The sequence below is a fragment of the Callorhinus ursinus genome, unplaced genomic scaffold, assembly GCF_003265705.2.
Source record: "Callorhinus ursinus isolate GAN/ISIS: 27379988/994484 unplaced genomic scaffold, GSC_fseal_2.0 scaffold12, whole genome shotgun sequence".
NCBI lineage: Eukaryota > Metazoa > Chordata > Mammalia > Carnivora > Otariidae > Callorhinus > Callorhinus ursinus.
Genome location: NW_027397074.1, coordinates 6,504,437 through 6,522,233, shown reverse-complemented (window position 1 = coordinate 6,522,233; position 17,797 = coordinate 6,504,437). Strand labels below are relative to the sequence as shown.

At 35.9% G+C, this 17,797-nt stretch overlaps 1 protein-coding gene across 2 annotated transcripts in view; it reads right to left on the bottom strand.

Annotated features, from left to right (window-relative positions):
- PHTF2 (putative homeodomain transcription factor 2) overlaps nt 1-17,797 on the bottom strand; it is a 114,475-nt gene that overhangs the window by 49,006 nt on the left and 47,672 nt on the right. For both annotated transcript variants that reach the window (XM_025872780.2, XM_073898713.1), the window contains exon 3: nt 5,310-5,366. In XM_025872780.2, the coding sequence (XP_025728565.1) occupies nt 5,310-5,366 (57 nt within the window). The remainder of the gene's footprint in view (nt 1-5,309; nt 5,367-17,797) is intronic.

Genomic DNA, 17,797 nt, shown 5'->3' with positions numbered 1-17,797 from the left:
AGAGGTACAAAAACAAGAGAAGAAAAGAGTCAGGACAGAAGACATAGCCATGGTAATTTTATATATAGTCGGATCCTCATATTCATAGATTCTATATTTGCAAATTTATTTTATCCCCAAATCAATACTTGCTGTGCTTTTGCAGTCATTTGGAGACATGCACAAAGTAAGAGTGGCAAAAAATTTGAGTCACCCAATGTGCACATGGCAGCTGCAAACAAGGCAACAATCTGCTTTCTTATTTCAGCTCTCAGGCTGGAAATAAGTATCCTTTTCACAATTTAGTGCTGGGTCTTGCTTTTTTTGTACTTCTTGTTGGTAATCTTGTTGTTTAAAAATGGACCTCAAGCACAGTACAGAAGTGCGGTCTAGTGTTCTAAGTGTAAAGAAGACTGTGATATGCCGCACTGAGAAAATGCGCGCTAGATAAGCTCTATTTGGGCGTGAATTATATAGTATCATTGGCCATGAGTTCAGTTGTTAATGCATCAACAATATCTATTAAACAAGGTGTCTTTCAACAGAAACATACATAAAACAAGGATATGTACTGATCACCTGACGAAGGTGTTACGACTAGAGGTGGAGCAGTGGTCAGTATTTGCTAATTCAGTGTTCATGGTGACGTCACAGAATGTAACTCCTGCGAATAACGAGACTTGACTGCACCTGTACTTCATTTCCCATTTTAATGTCATGATAGAGTGGCTTGCAGACTATGAACCACCCCCAATATTTTGCAAATTGGAAAAGCAATTCTAATAATACAAATATGTAAAAACAAAATTTCATTAATAGAGCACTATTTAGATTTGGTATGAAGTTTGAGATTTAACCTTTATTACTGCCAACAAACGTGAAAACAGTAACATATTTTGATTTGCTTCTTTTATACATTCTTTTTCTAATAATTTGAAAATAATCTTATTGCCAATGTTTTATGACAAATCTGAAGCTTAATTTACTGCTGTATACTTAAAATTTTTATCAGGTTGCTTTAAGAACTTAAATTCCTTATGAGAAGAACAGTAAATTAACTTGATTTATGCAACTGTGTTGTTTTTCAATATGTTCATTCTTCTTGACCTTTTTCTATGTGGTTCATTTCCTATTTAATATTTTATTAAAACATTTATTTTGAGCTACATTGTAGAGTCACAGCACAACTGCCAGTTTTACTGGCTGATTGATTTTGAGAGAGAGAGAGTGAGAGAGTTTGTGCTCATGAACAGGGAAGAGGGGAGGACAGAAGGAGAGGCAGAGAGCAAATATGAAACAGGCTCCACGCCCAGTGCAGAGACTGACACGGGGCTCAATCTCACAACCCTGAGATCATGACCTGAGCCAAAATCAAGAGTCGGATGCTTGGGGCATCCTGGTGGCTCAGTCGTTAAGCGCCTGCCTTCGGCTCAGGGTCATGATCCCAGGTTCCTGGGATCAAGCCCCGCATTGGGCTCCCTGCTCAACCGGAAGCCTACTTCTTCCTCCCCCACTCCCACTGCTTGTGTTCCCACTCTCACTGTCTCTATCTCTGTCAAATAAATAAATAAATCTTAAAAAAAAAAGTTGATGCTTAATTGACTAAGCCACCCAGGTACCCCTTATTTATTTTATTTTTTTTATTTTATTTTTTATAATTGCCAATTTTGATAAAACTCCCCTTCATGGTAACCTATCAGAATATTTAGAGGGTTTAAAGTAAGAAAAACAGGGGCGCCTGGGTGGCTCAGTCAGCTAAGCAGCTGCCTTCAGCTCAGGTCATGATCCCAGGGTCCTGAGATCAAGCCCTGCGTTGGGCTCCCTGCTCAGCAGAGTCTGCTTCTCCCTCTTCCTCTGCCTGCCGCTCTGCCTACTTGTGCTCTCTCTCTCTCTCTCTCTGTCAAATAAGTAAATAAATAAAAACCTTTAAAAAATAAATAAAATAAGAAAAACAAAGAAAATTTCACTGATAAATCTTCTAACATTAATGATTTTAAACACCAAACTATCAGCACCCATACGTAAGCATTCATAAAATCTGATTTTAAGTAAGTAGATATTTTAAGTTGGAAAATTTTAAATTGGTTTAAACTATATTCATGCAAAATAGCATAGCTTTCAGGACATCAAAAAGTTTAAATGAACAAACAAAAAATGAAAACTAAGTTCCAAAGAAAAGATTTAGTAACTACTGACTTAACTAGAAAGTAGAAACAATCAGGCACTATAAATACAATTACTCTCCAAGAATCCAAGTAGTATATTCTTTTTTTTTTTTTTTTTTAAGATTTTATTTATTTGACAGAGACAGGCACAGCGAGAGAGGGAACACAAGCAGGGGGAGTGGGAGAGGGAGAAGAAGGCTTCCCGTGGAGCAGGGAGTCCGATGCGGGGCTCGATCCCAGGACTCTGGGATCATGACCTGAGCCGAAGGCAGACGCTTAAGGACTGAGCCAGCCAGGTGCCCCCTGGTAATATATTCTTTATTGAATATACACTTAAACTCTTACAGTACCTTCCTAAGGCACAATAACACAAATTGTATGAAGTTTTGTATTTTTTTAAATCTGTAAGTACACAGCTAATGTTGAGCCAAAAAGCTTATAACAGCTGTTTAAATTTAGAAAGTACTTCTGTTCAATGATGCAGACGTCCCATACTTGGAACTAGTATAATACTGTGACTCCACCAAAGGACGTAACCACCAGTTTCACTTTCCAGAAATCCTATTTAGTTTCCCCCATCCTGTTTTTCCTCTGTAATGACTTTAAATAGCAGGGTTCTTTTTCCTGAAGCTTTATAACTCTACTAAGTATGAAAATGGGGGAAATTCCACATTTACTTTTAAATTTGGGTCAAGGTGAACAGAGAGTGGAAGTTTTTGGTTATAATTTCTAAAATGTTTAAAAAAATAATTTGCAACTTACAGAAAACTTCAGCAATATCAACTAAGGGTCTTCAATTTTAAAAAAATAAACATCTCCAAAGAATATATTTTGATTTCTTTAAAGTTGCTGCTCACTGCTGTGACAGACAATTGAGTAGAGAGGACAAACTCAATGCATTCCGTATAGTGTTTTCTAAGTACCTGGTCCTTAGAAACCTTGGGTTTCTTTTTAAGTCAAATATTAATATTAATACACCACAGTTATTTCTCTACCTTTCTTAGAGTAAATGCAAAATTATTTTACACAATAAATAATTTGCCTCCACTAAAATGTTTAGCAAGAATGGAATGTTTTAGGCTTATCAACAAATTGACCCCTTTAATTCAAAATAATAAGAGTAAGCTTAATACTGTTTTTAATTCTTCACTTACTATTACAAAATACTATCTTTAAAGGGAGATATATTTCAGAAAAAAAGTTATAGTTCTTAGCCTACTCCAAGTTCATCCTGTCAGTGTACCAAGGAACAGCTAATAAAATTCTCCGTTACCCTAACCTCTATTTAGGAATTAAAATAGTTCTAAAAGTGAGGAACGTAGCATTTTGTGATGAACGGATTAAAAGGTTTCAAGGCATCTTACTAAACCTGCATGCTGCTCTTCACTTGCTTGAGTATTCTTACTCTTCATGATACTCTTGCCAGACTACCGTCTCATGGATCTCTTACCTCCCTCACTTACATCTCTCCCTTTACTTATCCATTAACCATTGTTTCCCAGTGTTCTGTTCTCAGCCTTTTCCTGTCATCAACCAGGGTAAATCTCACTCCTATAGCTGTACTGATGTGATGTGTTATAACAGATAATATACACAGCACACATACACACACACTCTCATACTGAGGACTCCCAAACCTCTCTCCCAAGTACCATCTGAATATTTCTAAAGCACAATTTTAAATCTGCTCCTCTTCTAGTATTTCCCATCACACTTGGTGCTGCCTGAGTGAAGTTTCCAAAACACAAATTTAATCAGGTAACATTTTCTGTTTAAAATCCTTCAATTTCTCCCTCATTGTTTTCCAGATTATGTCCAAACTCTCCCGGGTGAGGCAGTCAAGGCATGCTCAATCTGACTCCCCTTTTCTTTTCTAGTTTCAGGCTTACCCACCCCAATCTCCTTCCGCCATCCACCTATTACCAATCAAGCTCCTTGAGGATTCCTCTGTCAGTCCTCCTTCTTTCCTGCATGTTTATTTTCATACGCTCTTCATTCTGTCTGGAATGTTTTCCTCATTCTTCCTAATGTCTGTCAAACTCAGCTCATGAGTCACTTCCTCTGTGAAGTTTTTCCTAACCTTCCCAGGGCTGCTTCCCCCTGCACTCCCCAACAGAGACCTAAACTGAATCAATCTCATTTGTAATTATGAATCTCATCTACAAAATTATAATCCATTCCATCTTTTCCATGATTTAATCCTGTATTTAACACATAGCAGGTGCTTATGGCAACTTTAATTTTTCATGAAAATAGTTCAAAGATTAAAACTGACCAATGGCAAAGAATCTTGCTCTTTATTATAGATGACTAAGTTGTCTAAACACTGAGATTTTTTTTTGACAGATTTTTAAGAAACTATGGACACTGGTTTCCAATCTAACATAAGCCTTTTCATACAAAATAGATAATGTCAAGCCACTAAAGTAACATTCTCTGGGCTCAGATTAAATTTAGCTCGTGCAGGAACACACAGATTAGTACTATCTACGCAAATGAAAAATATAAAATTTATTATCAAAAAGGAGCAATTGCTGAGAAACAGAACAAATTTAGTTAAAAAAAATATTTTTCATGCTAGCCAGGTAGCCTATGAGAATGTCTTATCAGCATAATCGATTACATGTTCAAGAAGAAACCACCTACTACAAAAACATTTCGATTAATGCTTTACTTTCCTAAGTTCTTTTAAGAAATGACCAACTCTTCAGCGACTCTACTTGCGTCCAAGTCATTCTGTTAGTAGCACCAAAAGCAGATCTCAATGAAGCAGAGCGGCATTTGACAGGATCATTCAGGCGGGAAAAGTCCTGAAACACTTACCAGTTTAATAAACTGTACAGAGCAATGACAGCATCAAAAGGGAGGAAAAGCAAACTAGAAGTATAAGGTGACAAGTGAAAGGGGAAGAGAGCTGATAAAAAAATCATTAGAAATTAAATTTTAAAAGAACAGAAAGATGCTAAAAAGCAAAAAAAAAAAAAAATCATCAGACGTAAAGACACATGACTATGCCAACATTAGAGTTTACCTCTTTATTTACAAGTTTGGATAGAATAATATTTATACCTTAAAAGCGTATGGAAAGATAAAAGATAAAATGTGGTTAATAATCAATTTATAGAACTATGTTTCAGAATATACAAAATTAAATAAACTTGTTACCTTGATTTCTCTTTGTTCAACAGATTTTTCCCATATTTGTTGATCATATGCTCCAATCTATGAAAATAAATAAAATACAACACTGCATTAAGTGATCGCTGTTGGTGCCCGTCCAATAGGTATAACTCTGCTTGCACTATAAGCAACTCAGCGTTCATTCAGCACAGAGTAGATTCAGCTTTGTCTCAGACTTCTGGGATCGATATTGTACTGCAGTAGTTCTCAAAGGTACAGTTTCAGGACCAGCAGTTTTAGCACCACCTGGGAACTTGCTGAAAATGCAAACTCTCTGGCCTCACCCCAGAGCTGCTGAATCAGTAATATGGCTGTGGCACCCAACTATCTGTGTTTTAAAAATTCCTCTAGATGATTCTGATATACTACTAAAGTTTGAGAACCACTGCCCTAGGGAATCCTTGATTTTAAATAAACATAGCTCTGGTACCTCCAAGAAAAAACTACCAATAATAAATGTTTTATGGAGTTATTTTTAAAGAAAAAAATACAAATGTTCTACAGAATTAAAAATTCATAAACACGTAGGTCACAGTTACCACCTGGGTTACAGTTTAAACTGGAAAATAGTCTTGAAAGCGACTGAAGACACAGGGTAAACATCAAGAAGTAGAATTCCTTTTAGCTTCTATGCCCATCGCTCTCAGATGCTGGAAAGTTCTCTGAACTATACCTTCACCTGGGCAGGATGAACAAACCATTTTTACTCTCTGTCTCTAAGTTCTTTGCTGTTAACACCTATTGTCTCCAGCACCTTAATTCCCAATGTCCAACGGGACACTGAAATGGGTCATTAGCTTATAGTTTTAACTGAGGATTTTCACTTTTAGCGTTAAATGAAAATTAGAATCCTGAGAATTTAAAATCACTTCAGTTAATTACAATTATGAGATGAGACAGAGACCAGAGACAGGCAGATATATTATGAGGATATTCAGGAAAGAGTATTTTCTGACTTATAACATCATTCTACCCAGAAGTCTTTTTTATCTACAACATTCTTTAAAATCTTGTTTCAGGAAATGAGAAATTGAGAATCCAAGCTGGTTTAAAGACAGACATGAAGGGGGTAGAATAAAATAATTACATGACTCCATAAGTGCCCTTCATTTCTATTATTCTCTCTTACACATCATCTTATTCGTACTAATTTCTCTGGTCTGTTAAATCCTTTTCTCTTTTTCATCAATTTCCTGTGATTCCTTTCTTATTTTTAAAATCACTTTGTCATATAATATACCCTGCAAATTAAAATCTTAGAACACTTAGACCAAGCCACATGGACTGAACAATTCACTTAGATGTAAACAAAATTGCCAAGAGTCTCTCTCTAAAGCAGGACAGATTAGCAATAACCAATTGGTTGGACTTAATGGCCGAGCTGACCTGCAGTGACTAGCTGTCCTTTACCCTCCTAAATTTTAAATTCAATCAATCATCCTCCTTAAAATCAAAAAAGTTAAGCATGGGGACACAGATTCCACAAGAGCAATTCTGCTTTAACTTGATAATTCAGAATGACTGGGTTTAATTCAATCAACATTTATATTTATTTTTTTTAAGATTTTATTTATTCATTTGAGACACAGAGATACAGAGAAAGAGAGGGGGAGAGGCAGAGGGAGAGGGAGAAGCAGGCTTCTTACTGAGCCAGGAGCCAGACACGGGACTTGATCCCAGAACCCTGGGATCATGACCTGAGCCAAAGGCAGACGCCTAACCATCTGAGCCACACAGGTGCCCCAACATTTATTTTTTAAAATGTGCAACTATTTCAATGGCACTGCATACTTTTTAGTGAAACAATAACCCAAACTAATAAAGAATAGGTACCTATATGTTTTAATGATTATTTTGACAGTATTTTGTTTTGATGTATAAAAGAATGTACTAAATTCTCTTTAAAAAGAACTCTATTTTTATTTCAAAATGACAAGAACATGGACATGGAAATATATGTCTTACAATCTTAAAATCAGGGAAAATAAAATAATGCATATGCAAAAAAACAAATCAGAAATGCACTGTCAATCCTTGGCCTACCTAGGTTTGATGCAATCCCAGCAAGGTACTCAATAGCTCCAGGCTTAAAAAGGTTCAGAAAGTCTAATAAATCTTGCAGGGCAGCTGTGGCTAAAAGTGGAAAAGCTTTTTGAAGGCCAAGGTACTTGTTAATAGAATGTAACCCTAAAAAAAGGACAGTGGTGGTGAGGGATAGTCCTATAAAAAGGATAAAGATGGCTTATTTTATTGGAGAGTCCATTTTTTTTCCCAAAGGCTTGATGATGGGTTATCTTAACCTTTCTTTAAAAAAAAAAAAAATAGATAAATGTCACTGTCCATTACAAGCAATTAAATGTCTCTCCAGTGGAGACATCAGTTTTCTTTTGCAGCATTTTTGTTTTAAAAATACTACCAGATACACCTTTCAGTTACATAAACAAATAGGCCACTTTCTTGAAAAACACTGTGAGGGTGCCATGAACCTAAATGCGGGTGCTTTACATGGTCACAGCTCTGCTTGCTAATGCATATGCCATTAACAAATTAGTCTTAAATATAAACTCAGACTGAACTGTGTCTGTATCTTGGGACGTGCGTGTGGTACATCAGAGGCCTTGTGAAATCAGGGTGGTGGCAGGATGCCAGAAGGGACAGGGAAGGAATTCTAAAGATCCCTTCTGATCTAAAGCCTCATTTGATTCCATGATGAAATCTGTCAAGATAGACTGGAACACCTGCCCCTAAGGTCAAGCTATTCCCCTGAAAGAAACATAATCTTCAGGACGCCTGGGTGGCTCAGTCGGTTAAGCAGCTGCCGTCAGGTCAGGTCATGATCTCAGAGTCCTGGGATCAAGTCCCACATCAGGCTCCCTGCTCAGTGGGGAGTCTGCTTCTCACTCTCTCTCTGCCCCTCTCCCTTCCTGTGCTGTCTGTCTCTCTCTCTCTCTGACAAATAAATAAATAAATAAAATCTTAAAAAAAAAAAACATAATCTTCTGGTCAATCATCGTAGAGCAAGAAAAGAAGTGAAACAAACTGAAGAAGAGAAGAACCATCTGCTCAAGACTTAGGGTCAGGGATGAAGAATAACTTGTAGAGCTGTGCTAACAAAATAAAAAGCAAATAACAAATTTTCTAAAGGTTCTATTTCTATTCTACCTCTGACACACAGACACTTGGCAGACATGACTAAATCACCTAAACTTGAAACCGTTTCTTTCTTTTTTATTTTTTCTACAGAAAATTAAATCAAGAAGCTGAGTTCAATTATAGTTCTCTGCAAAAAATCAAGTCAAAAAATTACCTTTTTAAATTCCATACAAAAGATTAAAGGAATCTCAGTAGTAACATTTGTTTAACAGAACAGAAATTTTAATCAGATAATATGTTCTTCAACTGAGAAAAGAATATTATGTAACATTTTGGCTACTTCTACATTTCAGCTCTCCTAACATATTCTCCCCTGCCCGCCACAAAGCCTCCACTATTTGGGTATCTAGAAAAGTGGCCAACATTCTACAGAACCAAAAGGATATATATACACAAATAATGCTTTGTTGGTAGACAGACTTACAAATACCAAGCTAATTAGTGTATGAGTAGTTCTGTGGCCTTCCAACCATATTCTTCATAACTGACAAGCTGTTTCATGGAGGGAAAAACATTGCTTCGCTCATATTATGAGAGAAGACTCTTAAATCCCGATTTACATTTGATGTGCAGGCAACAACAGTTTTGTACATGTTAAGAAAGTTCATTCTCTGGTGCTTGACTATGGTAAGCAATTTTATTAACACTCTGGTTATTATTCCCACAGATGCCATGCACACCTTAAGCCTCCAGGGTCCTCCTACCCAACCAGAGCTGATCTTTTTTTTTTTTTTTAACTTGGTCCCTTTGCTCTCTACAAATTCATCCCGCGTCTTCAACAGCAGGTCTGACAACCCTATATTGATCTCTTACAATACTTCCCATAATGACAGTAAAGACAATTCTAAATTTCCTTCCCACAGGCTTTAATTCCTAATTACTGTGAGCATTACCTATCCTGGCAGAACATCTAGCCAATTACTTCAACTACTAAGACTGAAGCCATAAGATGCAAATATCTTTGTTTGCTATCTTCTCCATCTCTAGTATCCTTTTTCTCATCGATTGTTTCTAGTATTTTCTTTCCTCCTATTTTTATAAATGAACTTTGCACCTTTACATACAGAAGTTAAGACTGATTAAAAACAAACCAAAAAAAATAATAATAACCTAGGGAACAGCATCCTGAAAGTGTTAAAAAAATTTTTAAGGAAAAAATGAGAAGAAATTAAGACACTATAGTAATATCAAGTGAATTAAAATTGAATTAAATGAATACTGTAGATATTTTCTGACCTCCTGAAGACTATCACAAAAGGAAAATGTATATGGTATAGATATGAAATTAATGTAGCTAATGTTACATTAAGTATATATGTAAATATAAAGTAGATATTTAGAAAGAAACATGAAAGCCATTAATAGAAATTATCTAAAAGAAGTATATAAGAGAACAACACTTTTACTTTCTTCTTTGTATTCACTGTTACTGTACCATTTTTTTTTCTAGTAACAGATATGTACTACTTTTATAAAGCAGGATTCTAATCCAAGTCTGGTAGACTCCAAATTAATTTGAACTAAGTATCTAAGAAATTAATGTTACTGTCACTAAAGAGTATCTTTACAGAGAATCCTCTACCTCTACCTGTCATCAGTCTAATTTTTCTACATTTCTGTACACTGAGACAAACAAAATGGGGCAGAGGAAAAGAGGGAGGACAAGGAGGGAAAGTCAGGGATGGAGAGGGATTGGTAGGTGGAGAAAAAGACTGTCTTTGTCTAGGTGTCTGCCAGAATCAGTCTTCTAAGAAAAAAAAATATGTAATGAATATGATGGTATCAAGAGTACAAATGTTAAAACCCAGACAATTAGATGGTGAAATGAGAAACACATACCACTAAGGAATTCTAGAAAAGAAACGTTTGAAAATCAATTTGAAAAGCTACTCTTAGGTGATCCGGTTACCTCCTAGGTCATCATATTCAGAACAGCAGTGGCTCAGATATCAAAAGGCTAAAGAGAAGGTATCTTGCTTCAAAAAGGTAGTTACCAATAGTTTAATTAGATTAAGTGCTTAGATAAAAGATTTAGAGTTCACAAATAAATATAAGCTGGGCAAATAGAGGCCCAGATTTGCACACATATTTTAAGCATCTCATCTCCTTAGCAAATGAACAGATAGACCACAATACTATATATCAAAGTCCTAATTTTTCCTATCATTTTCTATCATGCTCAGTTTCATTTTTTGGAATCTCATTTCAGAAACTCTGAAAAGCAAGCTATTAATTCTCATAAACATCAAGTTTAAATCAAAAAGTTAACAGAGTCCAAATCCCTTCCTAGCTTGGCGCACAGTAAACAGCAGAGGCCAATCGTGATCAGGACAAATGTAGTCCACCTTTGGTAGCAAGAGTGTGTGTTAAAAGCATGACAAGGATACAAGCTCAAGAATCTCTTGAGACCATTTCACCCTAAAAAAAACAAAAAAACAACAGCAAATAAAAAGAAAGAGATGCCTTTCTCTTTGACCTTGCTGATTCTTTCCATCTCTAAAGTGACAGTAAATATATTCTATTTTTTTCTGTGACTATTTTTTGTACATACATCATCAACTACAAGACCCTTATAGGTAAAGGTCATATTGCTTTTACACTTATGACAAGTCCCATATTTTAATAGTGATTTAATAGCTGTACAACCAAAGATAATTTTTAACTTTGAGTCTTTTTTTTTAGAAAAATAGAAGTTATCAATTAGAAAATACCCTGTTATATTTGGAGTGTTGGTTTTTAAACTTTCGTTCTCTCATTGCCTTAGTTGATCAGCTTCTAATGTTTCCTGACAGGAGTAGAGAAGACTCCGGACTGTGTAAGAGAAGTGGATTTTTATCCTGCCTCCATCATGACTAGTCTTATGGTCCTGGCAAGTTTCTTGACCTCTGAGCGTCTGTAAAATGGGGATGACGAAACATACTTCACAGAACTAGAATGTGAAAAGGTGATGTCTGGTATATAGTTGGTGCTCTTTAAATATTAGTTCTTTCCTTTCTTGGTAAGTCAGTCTCTCTAAGCCTTAATACCTCATTTTTAAATTGATAAAGTTGACCTATACTTAAATTAATTTTATAACAGTATTTATATTCACTAATGATGATTTGGATAGCCACAATTGTTTAATGTGTGAGTATGGGGACAGAAAAGACTCATTACTACTATGAAAAAAAGAAAGAACCAATAAAAGCAGCTAGAAATGCCTGAGCAAAAGGTACAAAGAAGAAAACAAAAATAAGGTGTGTGGAGATAAATGTCATATTCTTAATTAAAAACCAATGTTATACTTTTTTAAAGAATTGTTCACAGTTTAATTTTGTAAGACTGATGAATCACAGACCTGTACCTCTGAAACAAATAATACATTATATGTTAAAAAAAAGAAAGATGGTAGGAAGGGAAAAATGAGGGGGGAGGAAATCGGAGGGGAGGAAGAACCATGAGAGACTATGGACTCTGAGAAACAAACTGAGGGTTCTAGAGGGGAGGGGGTGGGGGGATGGGTTAGCCTGGTGATGGGTATTAAAGAGGGCACGTATTACATGGAGCACTGGGTATTATACGCAAACAATGAATCATGGAACACTGCATCAAAAACTAATGATTTAATGTATGGTGACTAACATAATAAAATAAAAAAAAAAAAAAAGAACTGTTCACAGTTTATAAATGAAAACAGGGCTGTCAACACCCAAAACCTAATTTGCCCGGACACCTAAACTATGTAACTTTCATTCTCACAAGTTTGATAAAAAAGAGAAATTGAAGTGTGGAACATATAATAAAATTAAAGTTACTGAACAAAACAGTGACTCTGAGAATAAAATATCCAATGAAAGGAAACATATCTATAACCCCCCAAATGATGCTGTCACAGCGGACATTCTGAAATCAGACCTAGTACTTCTGTTCATATCACTAAAATATACTAAAGAAACCATTAGGGTCACTCAGAACTATTAGAATTATTGATTAACCTTGAGATAAATCTCTACCTAGCATTAGTAGAAACTAATTCTTCTGACAATTTTTAAACTTTTAATTCCAAAGTATAGCTCTCAAAGTTTATCAAATAGGTTTTCACTGTTCTTTGCTCATAACTACTGCCTTTCAAACAGATTTCTCTATTGAATGCCTGGCAATATCTCTGAGTCCTTAAAACTGCTCCTGAAGAGCCTTGCTTCTAACCTATTATCTTGAAAGCAATTCCCCTTACTTCTCCATTTATATGCTCTCCTATTCTATTCTCTTGTTTCTTCACAATGTCCTATGTTAATCAACACACTGCGCAATGTTTGTGACCACCCATCATGTGCGTGCACACGCACCCCCTCCCCCCAGACCTACAGAAGTCAGACACTCAGGTGACTTTAACGATGAGGAACAAATGAGGAAGCTGAATCATTTAATTTTATGATATGAAGTATGAACAAGGATGACATCAAAAGGTGTGGTCTGAGGACATGGCAAGAGCCAGTAACTCTTTTGAATGTATAACAACTACCAAATTATTTTACCAAATCTTTAATTCTTCTGAATCAGTCTTTTCTTAGAACTCTAAAAAACATGAAAAGCCAAATCACAGAAGTCTCTTAATCCAACCATTAAAATATTCCTCTACAATTCTAGAGTTATTTGGGGGTAGGGGAGGACATGGATAAATATTAAAAGAAGTCTAAATCATGAAATAAACATGAATAATTATAAGCAAAAAGTTTCTTTGTAACCTTTTTGCTTCAACTGTCCTTTATTTCTTCTATTAGTTATTAGCAGAATCATATAATCAAATATGTTAACTACAGAAAAGAAAAGCTGCTTGAGAAAAAAATACAAAATTTTAAAAAGATTAAAATCCTTTTTTGGGGGGGAGGAAACAACTTTTCAAGAATGAAAACAGATTTCTAGAATCCAATCAGTTTTAAAATACATTATCAAGCTAGCCTCTGACATTCAGACAGAAAACACCGAAGTCTGAAAATATATTATCATCTGCAGATACTAAAATCTAGGTAATCAGCAAAGATTCCATTAATTGTAAGTAATAATAGTTAAAGCCACTTAAAAATTTTCCCACATATTCTGTCAATTTATGCTTCATCTGGAATCACACCCTTTCCTGCATTAACCCTAAGAATAGTGTATTACAGGTCACATACATATAATCAAATCATGAATCATGACCAAGTTCGTATTGCCTAGGGAAAACCAGTTAATGATATAGTAAAAACACTGACTCAAGTGTGGAAAAAAAGTCTTGAAGAGTGTTCTTTAATTCAACAAAAGAAATGATTACGGTAGAACCTGCCTCTAAAAAGTTACAAATCCAAAGAAAAATATTCAGAGAATTAGTTATAATTCAAAGCAGAATCAAGTAAGCACTACTGTACTATTCATAAGTGAGAGATGGTCTGAAAAACAGCAGTATTTGTGATGTAAAGGATACAAGAATAGGAAACTTACTGAATATGTGGGCATGGGACAGAGACGACAATTTCTGGCTTAAGTACCTAGGATGCACTGGTATCATTCACCATGACAGAATAAAAACAGATTTGAGAAAAAAGGCTCTTGGAGCTATAAGCCAGCTAGGAATCAAGGCTAGAGTCAGAGAGTTGGGAAGGTATAAAAACTGGAACTTAGCAAAAACTAGGTGTTTGGTGCGTTTAATGATAATCTAGGGAAGTAGAATAGCTTCAGGAGATCAAGAACAACATATTAAGAAAGATAAATATCACCTGGAGGGGAGATGTATCAAAGTCAGGTGAGGAGACTTAGAAAAATTTCTCAGACAGGAAGGAAGAAAAGTGGAGGAAAGAAAAGCCAAAGGAGGAAAGAGTTTCAAGAAAAAAGGTAAAAGAAGAAGAGCTGAAAATATTGAAACGCTCTGAGGTGGTTAGGTAGGTAGTTCATATCAAATAATCTTGATCTCATTTAAATAGGAGGCAAAGTCATTAGCCAAAATTTGGAAGCCTGGAGTTTGGAGCATGGGGGACAATAAAAAACGTTAAGAAGCAACCATTCAGAGAGAAGCATACAGTGTCAACTAGAGGGTTAGATTAGGGATACCATGAAGAGCAGACACGGCTGAGTTGGTATTAGAAGCAGTCTACTGGGTGATACTTGTATTTTTCCTTTTACCACCAAGATCAGGATCAGGAGGGGAAGAATCAAATACATGCATGCACACCCTGCCACCAAATACCTACAGTATGTCAGGCATGATGCTATGCACCTGGCAAAACCCCTCAGTAAAACTTCCATTTTCCCTTGCCCTTTCCCCTGCCTTGCCTAAACAATTCAGTGCTAAAGTCATTAAATAGGGCAGGAACCATGGGGGCCCCAAGCAGAATGTGAGAGTGTCTGATACATGGGTGGGCTAGGTGTGAGGTATCAGCCCAAGTAGGGTATAAAGGGGGGCTTCATGGGCTATGGGGACTTAGAGCCTGAGCAGGGTGAGAAAGGTGACCACATTTTGGGGTAACCCAGCACAGACAGGTCATTGAAACCTATGCACAGTGAGAAGAACATTCAACTGGAGAATATCTTAATATGGGTGTCAGAGCCCAAGAAAGATGAAGAGGTCTAGAATAAAAAGGCTGAATGAGATGAAAAGGGTATCCAGATACAGAATGGGATAGCAGCTGAGATGGGAGACTGGTTACATATGTGGAGATTAAGGTCTTGATAGCCTGAAAATGTTCACTCCTGTTTATTCAGAAATCTCTATCTATAAAGCTATTAAAGAAATAAAAGATTAGTTCAATGACATGAATGCTATATATAAACAGGGGAAGGGTTTAAAAAATTATGGCATATTTATACAATAAAATATTATGCTCATTAAAATTATGTTTTAAAAGGATATTCAGTGACGTGAGAAAATACTTTTGGTATGTTACATGAAAACAGGATAACAGAAAAACTAAATATATTAGGATCCTAATTTTGTTTGGGAAAATTCACAAGGTTAACAATAGGGCAACTGTGTGATTTTATATTTACCTGCATTTTTCACTTTTCCTATGATAGACATTTATTACTTTTTTTAAAGATTTATTTACTTATCTGAGAGAGAAAGAGAGAGAGAAGGGGGGAGGGGCAACGGGAGAGGGGAGAGGAGAATTCTAAGCAGACTTCCTGCTGAGAGCAGAGCCTAATGCAGGGCTCAATCCCAGGGACCATGAGATCATGACCAAGCTGAAACCAAGAGTCAGACGCTTAACTGACTGCACTACCCAGGTGCCCCAACATGTATTACTTTTAAATCATGATAAAACATCATTTTAAAAATCAAGAGAAAATGAAAGCTAATAATCACAGTAATATCAAATGTTAGGTATTGGGCTTTCGAATACATTTTCTCATGGAAAAGTACTGTGAAGGGGGCAGTCATTAAGAAAGCAATTGCCACTGCACAAAATCAATTCAATTAAGTATCATTATGAAAATAAATAAGGTTTTTCCTATGAGTTATAGAATGGAAATTTCAGCCAAGAAGATATACCTCAATTAAAAAAAAAGTTCTACCTTAATAACAAAACTGTCAAAGTCTACTACATAAAAGGGCAGATAGATACCTACATCCTAGGATATAAGGGGGGGGATGAGTTAAAGAACCAAGATGCTAAAATATATACCGAGTGTCCCAGAAAACAAAAACATTTCAAATGGAACTTTAGTGGCAGAAGGGTAACTTAAACTGCATTAGGTGGTAATGGAAGGAATTCAAATGGTTCACACAGGAAACGGGGGAATGGAGGGAAGGGAGCCCAGTAAACGGCTACATGGTGGAACTGGGAGAACTCCAAGTTCTGGAAGCCAAGGAGAGAAGGCCATCATTAGCTTTTTGGCCCTTAGAGTAACCATCAGGGACTGGCCATATGAGAAAAAGAAGCAGCCATGGACTGTCTCATCTGACTCCTGTTCTCTACTTCCCCTCAGTTCCCAAGAGATTAAAAAGATTAACCTTCAGAGCTATTTACTCGATACAGTGTGATTTCAGGAGTCCCTCAATAACCCTCAAAAGCCAAGCCCCCATCTTTAATAAGAACATAACCTTTGATTTAAGATTAAAAAGCAAGTACCTAATTGATTCAATACCTGCCTCTCATTTATACTTAAGTAGAATCATTAAATCACTAAGCATGAAGAACTGAGGGCCTGCTATACGGTGAGGGGTGCTGCCAAGGACCAGGTCTGTGCTATTTGATCCTGCGCACACCCCTCCTCCACAGGAATCCAAAGCTAGACAGCTGACTCACATTGAGCCAATCAGATTCTCTCCCCATTCCAAATGTCAGATGAACAAGAGAAACAGAGATGGATGGCTAACAGAGGAGAATAAAATTAAACAACAAGGCCCTACAGACAAGTTTCTAGAAAATCTGCTGCTAAGAGGCCCAACACAGACCTGGTTTGCCTTTCCTTCCCAGGTGTTGGCTATGGCTGTTGGCTCAGTTGACGTGTGTAGTGAAAAGTAGAAGCAGAACACAGCGATGTTTTTTCCTGGCCCAACTTTAATGAGAACATTGCTGTTAATGCAAACCAACACCACTCTGCATAATTTAAGAAGATTGTTTATTTTCCAACTTGCTGGTACATGGCAGTACATTCTCAGTGGATTTATTAATCAAGGTACTGCCCAATTAATAACCTTTCCCAAGAAGTCAAAGATATTACCTTGGCAAAGATAATTTAACTTCTCCTTTTCCACTTAACCTAAACCGGCATCATGAATTGTGAAGAACCCTGCTAATGAGGAAAAAAAGATCCTTAGTGGCTTTTATTAATCATATGAAATAATTCAAATGTGCCTTACTTCATGAATTAAACAGAGGGTCAAAACATATTATCCAGGGTAAATACTAAAGTTCTATTTAATAAATTTATAACATTAATCCCCAGGTTTTAAAGTTTTTATGGCCAAACCCTTAAAACATTACTTAATAATTATTTGAATTTTTCAGTAAATGTTATCTCAACAATTCATTTATTAAATAAAAATTTAATTTTATTAAAAATAGTTAAAATAAATTATTAAACCATTTAAAATGGCTTTTTAAAAGCTATTTATTACTTAAAATAAACAGCTTAGTTAAAAAAAATTAAGGTTTCACTTCTTTAGTTTCTAAATCGTCAAAACTTAATGAAACACCAAACTATTTTCTAACAGTGCTGTTCATATTTTATATATCAAATTTAATGGGGGGAAAAAAACCCTAAAAAACATGAACTTCATCTTCCCACCTAGTCTAAGAAAAGGCTTCCACCAACAACAGAAGTCATAATTCACTTAGCTGAACAAGCATTTATGAAAATTAATT